This window comes from Nicotiana tabacum, chromosome 14 (genome assembly GCF_000715075.1).
Source record: "Nicotiana tabacum cultivar K326 chromosome 14, ASM71507v2, whole genome shotgun sequence".
Lineage (NCBI taxonomy): Eukaryota > Viridiplantae > Streptophyta > Magnoliopsida > Solanales > Solanaceae > Nicotiana > Nicotiana tabacum.
In genome coordinates this window covers 13,936,383-13,947,791 of record NC_134093.1, presented here as the reverse complement: position 1 = coordinate 13,947,791, position 11,409 = coordinate 13,936,383, and the positions used below count along the sequence as shown (strand labels likewise).

The window sequence follows — 11,409 nt, the reverse complement described above, 5'->3', positions numbered from 1 at the left end:
AAAATCAACGGAAAAAGGGCCAAAAATGTCCTTGAACTATTTGAAATAGTTCAAAAATATCCTCAGTTTGTTTTTGATACCAAAAATATCCTTACCGTCTATGTTTTCGACCACAAATACTCTTAATCCGTTAGTCTTACCATTGAAGGTGACATGACAGTCCAACTAGGTTAAATTTGCTTACATGGCCATCCACCTAAACAATCCAGCATGACAAAATTATTTTTTCGGAAAAATTATTTTTCCGATTTTTTTTATTAAAATACAAAATCAACACTTATTCCGAAAATATAAAAACATTCCAGAAAAATTATTTATTTCGAAATTTTTATTAATATACAAAATCAACACTTATTCCGAAAAAAATAAAAAAAAATCCGGAAAAATTATTTATTTCGAATTATTTTTATTAAAATACAAAATCAACACTTATTACGAAAAAAGTAAAAAAAATTCGGAAAAATAACCCCCAAATATTTAATTCGAGGTTGCCTAAACAAGTTCGACGTGCAATAAATCCTCAACTTAAGCATTTAAAATAGTAGAACATAAATCCTCTATCTCACTCATCATAACTAAATAATTTATTTTGTATATTATATATAATATTTTAATAAATAAATAATTTTTCCAAATTTTTTTACTATTTTCGGAATAAGTGTTGATTTTATATTTTAATAAAAAATTCTGAAATAAATAATTTTTCCGGAATTTTTTTACGTTTTTCGAAATAAGTGTTAATTTTGTATTTTAATAAAAATTTTCGGAAAAATAATTTTTCTGAAAAAATAATTTTGCCATGCTGGATTGCTTAGGTGGATGGCCATGTAAGCAAATCTAATCCAGTTGGACTGCCATGTCACCTTCAATGGCAAGACTAACTGATTAAAGGCATTTGTGGTCCAAAACATAGACGTCAAGGATATTTTTGGTAGCAAAAACAAACGGAGGGCATTTTTGAGCTATTTCAAATAGTTCAAGGGCAATTTTGGCCCTTTTTCGGAAAATCAATTCGACCTTCTTACTACCATTGCCCAGTCAACATCTAAAAGAGAAAATGACATTGTATGGCCATTGTAAAATAATAGCTGAAGAAATGTATAAAATCTGTATATTTTTTGTATATTTATATATTCTGTATGTTATATATAAAAATAATACAAATTTTATATATTTTTTCGGCTACCAAATGTAAATAGTTTCTGGCGCGGGCTAAAAGTGATAATACCCTCATCTAAAAACACATTTTGACTTAAGTAAAAAGTAAAATTTTAAAAGAAAAAACTGCTCAATACTCTTTGAAGCAGAGGCGGAGCCACATTTTGAAGCTTATAGGTTCGTAATTTTAGTTCATTTAAGTTACCAAATTCTAAATTAACAATTTGTGAATATTTAATAGATTTCGTAAGACAAATACATAGTTTGAACCTAAGTTATTGAGTTCAACCAAACCCGTAACTCGTGTGCTAGCTCTGCCCCTGCTTTGAAACAAGTCCTATTTTACATTCTTTGTGCCTCTAGATAAATACACTAAGCTAGATCTCATTATGATTCTCATATATTTCAATTTCAATTTTGGTCTTTTAAAGATCACAAGTACGAGGAAAAACAGTTAATTGCAAGTTTATATCCATAAAAAAGCAGTCGATGGATAAAACATCTCGTGTTCATACAGAGTTCGGGGAAGGGCCGCACCACAAGGGTGTGATGTAGGCAGTCTACCGTGATACAAGCATCAATGACTGATTATACGGTTCGAACTCGTGACCGATAAGTCACACGGAGACAACTTTCCTGCTGCTTCCAAACTCCTCTTCCAAGTTTATATCCAAAAACATATATAATTCGTAGGATACAATATAAGTTTAAGGTAATCAAGAAGATATTAATTAGATGATCATTATGGAATTCTGAGTTGTCTTTATAATGATCCCACTTTTTTTAACCAGCCATTTGAACAAAACAAATTTCCTTGAATGAAATTTTACCTACGATAACCATTTTAATATATGCACGCAAAGGCGATATGTTATAGCAATTAATAATATTATAATTAATCCTTCAATCCGTTACTAAATATCCTTCTTATATATGGTCAAATTTAGTTGCTTAGTATTAAACTATTAATTAAAATTTCATTTTATCATCAACTCCTTTTATCTCTTTAGTCAATTTAGGCAGCTGCAAAAATCATAAACTTGGCAAATTTAAGATAAGTATGCATATTTGCTTAACATACTAATTATTGAGTAATTAAATGATCATTAGTTAATTACTGAGTTTAAAATTGTTGATGGGTGTTTAGCACTGATCACTAAAAATATAAAGATTTGACCAGACACCAATTTTGCATTGTTAACACAACCCAGCTTCGACTTTTCCTCGTATCCAATTTAAAGAATTTCTTTAATATCAATACGCAATATGTTTGTTTCTTATTTTTATTTATTTTCATGCAATTAAATACTATGTCCTTTGTGTTGCACGCTTAGTCATCTTCCACTTAAAAAGTTAAAAGAGAGTTTCTCCAAATTTACGACTGTCTAAAATGGTTTTCCAAAGAACGACAAAGAGTTTAATTAGTTAGGTAAAATAGCATATGGTTCTTAATATAAATTCTAAAATTTTCAAATACCTTCGTAACTTAGTTTTGAATTCAATGTTCAAACTACATAGTTGACGCTGACGCTGCTACTAGTATCTCATAATGTTAAGGGCAGGACAGTACGGTGTACAAAGCATTCCGCCTTCAAACAGTTTGGCGAAGGGCCACACCTCAAGGGCGTAATATAAATAGCCTAGTGACTACTTTCACGGTTCGAATCCGTGACCTATAGGTTACACGAAGACAACTTTACCGTTGCTCTAAAACTCGTCTACCTTGTTAGAAACACAAAAGAAGTATATATATATGCCTTCGGCATGGATTTATATATCTTTATTTACATCAGTCACTTGGATTTACCACTAATTTGTTCAATGGTTTCTCCAAGTTAAAGAAAAATTACAAAGTAAAATATTCATAAATTGAAGAATGAGAAGACTCAAAACTATCAAAGAATTAATTTTCTAAACATTTCATCCATATGTCCATGATCATCAAAACGAAGGTTTTTTTTCTCCTCAGCTTTCTTGGACGCCACGGAAGCTTTACAAAGATCATATCACCCACGAAAAGCCAATCATGCACCGTTGGAAAATTGCTATTGCATCGAGTCCACCCACAAGGGTACTAATTAGCCTGTTAACTAATTAGCTAGTCCTTCTCCTAAAACTCTAGTACTAGCCTATATAAGTACTACTATGGGTGTTGAAAAACGAGGGTTTTTTCAGACGACAAGAGATGACTAGGGTTAGATATATTCTCTGCATTCTTCGAAGGGAATTTTAGGCGGTGGAATTCATTGAAGTGATTTTTAGGCTGTGGAAATAAGAGATTTCATCCTGTCTTGTAAGGATTCTCAACGACCAGTAATTCAAGTCGTGGTTGCTACATACCATCCGCTTCCGTAAGAAGAAACCCGTAAATCTCCTTACTAGTACATGCATGGTGATAGACATGCCCGGCGATCGTATGAAAAGTTGATCATACACTGATTGAAGAACAAGAAGAAAGACATGACAATTGAATTTTGGACTCGTCCTGATTAGGCAGAGCAAAGATTTGAAGTTTATGGACACGAGCCGTTGCCACCTTGATCAGGAATGTTGGTGCAAGAAGAAGAACCAGATGATGGAACTTGACCTCTTGGCAACGATGTCAACAATTCAGACACACCCATAGGCCTAGATGCTTTTGCTAATAATAAGGTATTTTGAGTGAAAATAATGGAGACAATAATAAGAAATAATGAAATGAATCTTCTAACTGAATCCATTATTTTTGGAGGCAGATAATATTTGGAGGTTGTTGTGATAATGAGAATCATAACGAAATGTAACAGGGTATATTTATAGGCACGGAAATTCTATGAAACAGTACTTGATTCAAACAAGAACGAGTTAAGTTTTTATTATTAATCCTATTAATTTTGACTTTGACAAAATGTGTTTCTAACTGTTGACTTGGCAATGGTAGCAAGAAGTAAGAAGGTTGAATTGATTTTCCTTTAGTTTCCTATCCAAAGACATGGATTCCTTGGGCACAAAACAACATTAGTTTAGGAGGGTTAGGTTGAGAAATGTACTAAAATAATAAGTATTATCTACTGACTTTGGCAAATATAGGAGACTGCGTGATTACCGTACTGCATACGTACTGGAAACGAAAGCGTATTTGGTTGAATTCCAGACCACCCAAAAAATTAAAAAGAAGGTTATAATCCTCTTGCTCTTGATCGATTTGAATAATATTTTACAATATTTAACTTAAACTTTAAGTCTTATGGGTAGCAGGCAAGTTCCCTTGTTAACAAAAGAAAAAAAACACAAACACGTCCAACCTGTGTTCCTGCTGACCAATTCGGCCGTCTACACCATCTTTTGACAATGTTTCACGTTCATTAAGGGTGTGTTTGGAAAGTCACAAGGTAATTAAAATTGAAGTAGTCACTAGGGTAATAATTATACTGCCTAGTAATTGCACTGTATTGTAATTACAACGACCACTTTGTTTGTCATAATGTAATTACAAGTGTACTATTTTATTGAACAAGTGTGACTACACATTTAAGATTAAATTTTAAATATAAAGTTAATTATCAAAAATTAAAAGTTAAAATTTAATAAATATATGCCTTTATAAATAATATTAAATTTGATATTTAAGATAGATATTGTTTCTTGAAACTATATTAATTACTAATCATATATTTGTAACTAATATTATAAAAATAATTAATATATATATATTTCAAATTAATAATATTTAACTTTAATCAATTATAAAAACTAAGAGTACATATTTGTAAGAATATCATGGACGGCATGCTTGATAAAATAATTAATATTTTTAAATATAATGCCATAACATTACTCAAATATTTTACTAAAAAATAATGCATCAATTTTAACTGAAAAATAAATGAAATGCAATCTGAATTAATAAGAGAATACTACTAAAGCAAATAAAATTCATGGAAGCGAAAATATAACATAAATTCAAAATCCAAAAAAAATTAACATAATACTCTTAACATTACAACATAACATGAAATAAGTTTCAATATAATTTAAGTAACTATAATTCAAAAGGAAAGAAAAACATAAGTCTATAACCTCATTCAACAATGAGATTCTACTTTAATGATATCACTCATTATGCTAAGTTTATTAATGATTCATTATTTCTAATTAGGAGGAGTAGTTTCAAAACTAGAATATTAGCACAATTATGCTAAATGAAGAGAAAAAAAATGAGCAACTATATCGAATCACAAAAATAAAGCTTGAAAAATAAAAATATTTTTTAAATATTAAAAAGTAATCTCTCATTTTGACATAGTTGTCACGATCCGATTTCTAACCAAGTCGTAACCGGCACTCGGTGCCTTAACTTGACCGAGCAAACCATATAGGCTTTTCTATTCTGTTCTATTTCTATTGTGCAATGCACCTTGACACAATTTAACATAATCTAAAATAAATTTTTTTCTGTATCTTTAAATAAAATAATATTATAAAAATAAATTCATGTTGTTATCTTAAATACATTGAAAAACAAATGTAATGCAAGTAGACACCCATGACTCTGTTCCGACTCTGTCTATGAAGCCCCTAAGAAATACTGAATTTTAATACAAAATTTTGGAATCAACGAACTCCATGAACAAAAATGGAGCTCACCAAGTCTACTGATAATGGGTGAAGGATATCCTGGCTCGTAGCCTACTTACCTGCAAAATATGTGCTTACATTGACATATAGGTTCTCATGAAGAGAACGTCAGTACACCACGACGGTACTCAGTAAGTAAAGCAATCCTCTCACTAAAGCTGGAACGAGACTCTCAAAAGAAGTATGTATGCATGATAAAAGAAATATTCTAAAAGCTTCTGATGAAGAGTTGAAACAAACAACTCTTATATCTATTATAAAATTTTTCTTGATGTCATTCATGAAAATTCTCTTTCTTTTCTTTTCTATTCTTTTCTGAAAAAATATAAAATTCAAATAGATAAATATATAAACTTTCTCGAAACAATCCTTGTAAATTTTCTAAGCATTTTCTTTTCTTTTCTTTCCTTTTCTTTTATTTGATGGGGAGTTCCATTGATTCTGATTCTGATTCTGAAAATATCACCATATGATCAGTATGGTTGACGATCCCAGCCCGATCGCCTGGACCCCATTCCTGTGGTGCCTCACAGTTCAAGGTTCTAGTATGCTCGCGTTTGTATTGATGAAAGAAAGGCATGAACGTGGACCAACAGGGAGGTGACAAGTGGCACTTATAAATGGGTCAATAAAGAAAGACAGAAAGGCGCGTATAAAATACCCACAATGTTTTATCAGAGAAGGTACCAGATCTGACAGCTGAAAAAGAGGAAATAGGCACGAGATGCATGAAGACCATAAAAGGGGAAGATTCATGAATCGGTTGTAAATATGAAAAGAAAATCAGCATTAGCTTTGATTATGCGCGATCCTCTATTATTATCATAACAGTTACATGCGAATTTAGTAATGGGTAATTAAGGCAGTTAATGCCAATAATGAGTAAGAATTAAGTCAGGAAATCGTTACAGTTGTGTATCCTTATATAAGGACTCTTACCTCATTTTGTACGGTCATCCGAATATCTCTAAATATATGCAATCAGCATTTTATTTAACTTGATTCAAGATTTCAATCCGCAATTCTGGGAGAAATTAGCAATCAACAATAAACTTTCTTTCTTTTACTTATTATTACAATTATTTATTTTATTTATGTATTTCTAAGAAAGTGAAGTAAATTTGGTTATCAGTAACCCGCTTTTCTTTAATATTAGCTTTGACCATAAAAAACTATTTTTGGGTTAAACAAATTAGTTTCGTTACCGGGAATCTGATAATCTGTTCACTTTCTAAATTTTATTTCTTAGCAACAAAATATGTCTACTGCTAATGAAATTGATCAGGTGGGTGAGAGAGGTCAACAAGGCGGAACTCCACCATATCACACACCTACATCTACTCCACAACATTCACGAGAAAGTTCGCCTGAAAGGTCTGCTACTCGTACTGATGGGCAACAAGTAGGCGAACAGGCTAACGAGAAATATACTTTGAAGCAGTTGATTGCACAACACGTGAATGAAGCACTGCAGGATTTTGCGAGTGGATTGCCCAATATTGTGCAGACTCCTCCACTAGTAAATACCGCCCTGGAAAATCCGCGTTCAGGACTCGACAATTCAAGAAGTGGATAAATACCAAATGAATTCATAGATGGAGGATCAGGTACTCCGAATAATTTTAATTTACAAAGTTTAGTACTAACTTTGCAAAAACAACTCAAGGAGAAAAATGGGCAGATAGAGCAAATACCTGGTGTGCCACCAATAATCAAGGGTGTGGATATTGATAAATATTCACAACAGCCCTAGAAGCCAAGTGCAACACCTTTACCAATTCCCAAAAAGTTTAAAATATCCCTAAGTATGATGGGACATCCGGCCCACGAGATCATGATACTGCATTCACTACGGGGGTCAAAGGCAACAGTTTAACCAAGCAGGAAATTGAATCGGTCTAGGTCAAAAAGTTTGGCGAAACTCTCACGAAAGGGGTGTTAACATGGTATTCACTCTTACTTGAAAACTCTATTGACTCTTTTGCTGAGCTTGCAAATTCCTTTATAAAAGCACATCCGGGAGCCCAAAAAGTAGAGAAAAGGATGGAAGATATCTTCAAAGTAAAACAGAAAAGCACGGATTTGCTCAGAGAATTCGTGGATAGGTTCTAACGAGAAAGGATGATGTTGCCACGAGTACTTGATGATTGGACGGCTATGGCATTTACAAGTAATTTGAATGAAAAGAGTTCAGAAGCCATGAGAAGGTTGAAAGAGAGTTTGCGGGAGTTTCCTGCAACTACTTGGATTGATGTCTACAATAGATACAATATGAAGATGCGAATAGAAGAAGACACGGTTACCCAGCCAAGGGCAGAAGAGAGGTCAGGATCTAGGCATTCGAAAATGAAAAAGAGGTCCGGTAAGAACAAGTACGAACCTTACATGGGACATGCGAGACGAGATTCCCGAACTAAATAAGAATATGCTAGGTTTGATTCAAGATCAAGGCAAAAGGATACAAGTTCCTTTTCCTGATTCAAAAGGAGCGAGACACAACCAAAAGTAATGATTCAAACTCTCAAGCCAGAATAGGAGATTACAGTTTCAATGTCTATACATTAGAGTTAGTAGCCGTTCTAAGAGGAATAGGTGACAAGGTACGGTGGCCGAAATAGATGAGGCCAGATCGTAACAAAAGGGGTCATGAATTTTGGTGCGAGTTTTACAATGATCATGACCATAGAGCAGCAGATTGTAGGCTCTTACAGGGAGAAGTTGAATATTTATTAAAGCAAGGCTATCTCACTGATTTGTTTAGTGAAAAAGGAAAACAATCTTACATGAAAAACATGCAAGAACCACCGAAGTCCTCGTCGCCAAAGAGAACGGTAAACGTTATAATTGGGGGAGAAGAATGTAACGGGGCAACATATATGACTGCAAGAACGACATCCAAGGTTACCGTTACCAATGGGAAACGGGTTTGCCAAGTTTTGGAAGGTGACATCATAGTGTTGGATGATGAAGACGTGGATGGCCTGATAATTTCTCATAGTGATGCACTGGTAATATCTCTGCTTGTACATTATACTAATGTTAAACGAGTATTCATTGACCCATGTATCTCAGTAAATATCATCCTACTGAGGGTGGGGAACGAGATGCAAGCGAATGATCGAATCATACCAAAAGCACGGTCACTGTCCGGGTTCGACAATTCAAGTGTCATCACAAAAGGATAAGTTGTATTAGCTACGTTTGCAGAAGGTGTAATCAAAGACACTAAATTCCAGTAGATGCGGACATGGCCTATAACATAATTTTGGGAAGGTCGTTGATTCAACGTCCCCGTCAACATTGTATCAAGTCATTAAGTTTCCATCATAATGAGGAATTCGAAAAATCCAGGGAGATCAATAGGCATCACGAGATGTCAATTCAGTGGTGATCACAAATGCAATATCCGAGGACGGAGGTGTGAAATAGCAATTAAAGAACTCAGTTGAGGATAATTTAACGCACACCTCAACTGGAAGCTCGAGAGGTCAAGCTGATTATAGATCTGAGAGCTGATATGATTCAAGAACCAGAGGAAAATGAGAATATCAAAGCAACCACGGAGGAGCTTGAAGTTGTCATATTATTCGTTCACTGGCTTGACATAAAAGTTTACATCGGAGCAAACCTGAGCCCGGAAATGAAAGGTAAGTTGATTGGATTTTTACGTGCTAATGCAGATTGCTTTGCTTGGTCGCATTCAGACATGACGGGTATACCATCAGAGGTAATGACTCACAATTTGAATAAGGACCCATTGCACCCAACCGTCAAACAGAAGAAAAGGAAGCAAGGGGTATTTAAAAATCAAGTAATCCAGGATGAGGTACAAAAACTTCTGAAAATTGGTTTAATACGAGAGGTATTTAGCTAATACTATTGTAGTTCCAAAGAAAAATAGAAAGTGGCGAGTTTGTGTGGATTGTACTGATTTAAATAAAGCTTGATCTAAAGGTTTATCTCCTTTACCGCATATAGATCAGTTAATTAATTTTACCGCACGTCATGAACTTTTAAGTTTTTGAGATGCCTATTCTGGTTATAATCCGATAAAGATGGATCCTCTAGATGAGGAAATTTTTTTGTTTATTACAGATAGGGAGACTTGTTGCTACAAAGTCCTGAAGTTTGGCTTGAAAAACGCTGGAGCAACATACCAGAGATTGGTGACCAAAATATTTCAAGAACACTTGGGAAAACCATAGAGGTCTACATAGACGATATGTTGGTCAAGTCAGCAGAAGAAGGGGACCATTTTCAACACTTGACAGAAACCTTCAAAATTCTCCGCAATAATAACATGAAGTTAAACCCGAAAAATGCGCCTTTGGCGTTTCTTTAAGTAAATTCATGGGATTTCTTGTCTCTAACATGGGTATTGAAGTGAATCGCGTGCAGATCAAAGCAATTGAGAAAATACCTGATGCGCTCACGAGCAAAAAAGAGGTACAATGATTAATAGGTAGGGTAGCAGCTTTGAGAAGGTTTATATCCAAATCATCAGAAAAATATATTAAATTCTTTTCAATATTGTAAAAGCAAAATCAATTTGAATGGACTAACGAATGCCATCAAGCTCTGAAGGATTTAAAGTCATGCTTATCAAAACCGTCCCTGTTAGCAAAGCCAAGAGACGGGGAGAGATTGCTCATTTACATGACTGTGTCAAAAGTGGCGGTAAGCGCGGTACTGGTACATGAAGACAAAGGTAAACAGTCTTCGATCTATTATGTTAGTAAATCCTTATTAGATGCCGAGACACAGTACCCACATTTACAGAAACTTGCATTAGAATTAATTATGGCATCAAGAAAGTTACGAACTTATTTTTAATGTCATCTCATTTATGTAATAACTGCTTTTTCACTAAGCAATATATTGCACAAACAAGAATTGTCAGGAAGATTGGCTAATGGGCTATAGAGCTTAGCGAATATGATATTATATATCATCCTAGAATTTCCATAAAGTCTTAGGTACTATCAGAGTTTGTAGCAGATTTCAGCTCACACCTACTTCCTGAAGCAGAAAAAGAGCTACGAGTGTTCACCAGATCTAATCTGGGGACTTAGACCTTGTTTACTGACGGTTCCTCAAATGTTAAAGGAGAAGATTTGGGAATTGTTTTAATTCCACATTCAGGAGAAGTCATAAGACAAGCAATAAAGTGTTATCCAATTACTAATAATAAGACACAGTATGAAGCTGTGATTGCAGGTTTAGAGATCGCGAGAGAACTTGGTATTGAACAAATCATAATCAAAAGCTACTCGCAATTGGTAGTAAACCAAATGCAAGGAAATTACGTGGCAAGAGAGACACGAATGCAGCAATACCTAGAAAAAGTATGAGAGTTACTGAGACAGTTCCAGACTTGAAAAGCTGTACAAATACCCAAGGAAGAAAACACAAAAGATGATGCATTGGCAAATCTGGCATCCGTGGCTGATGAGTCGAATGCAGAAAATGCAGTTGTGGTACACTTGTTTCATTCAGCCCTTGACCAAACCAAGAATGAGGTAAATTTCAATAATTTAACTTGGGATTAGAAAAATGAGTTTGTGAACTTTTTGCAGCATGGAATTTTTCCCGAGGATAAAAAAAATCCCATTGCTACGATTGAAAGCTGCTCAA

General features: G+C 34.1%; 1 protein-coding gene across 1 annotated transcript; it reads left to right on the top strand.

The window, feature by feature from the left end:
- The first annotated feature begins 8,393 nt into the window (after nt 1–8,393).
- Nucleotides 8,394–8,960, top strand: LOC142168820 (uncharacterized). The gene has a single exon (XM_075229978.1). It carries the CDS (start codon nt 8,394–8,396, stop codon nt 8,958–8,960), a length of 567 nt encoding a protein of 188 aa, XP_075086079.1.
- Nucleotides 8,961–11,409: the final 2,449 nt, after the last annotated feature.

Bases quoted from the DNA above. Each gene is read 5' to 3' on its own strand.
- LOC142168820 (XM_075229978.1), top strand. From the start codon at position 8,394: ATGAGGCCAGATCGTAACAAAAGGGGTCATGAATTTTGGTGCGAGTTT.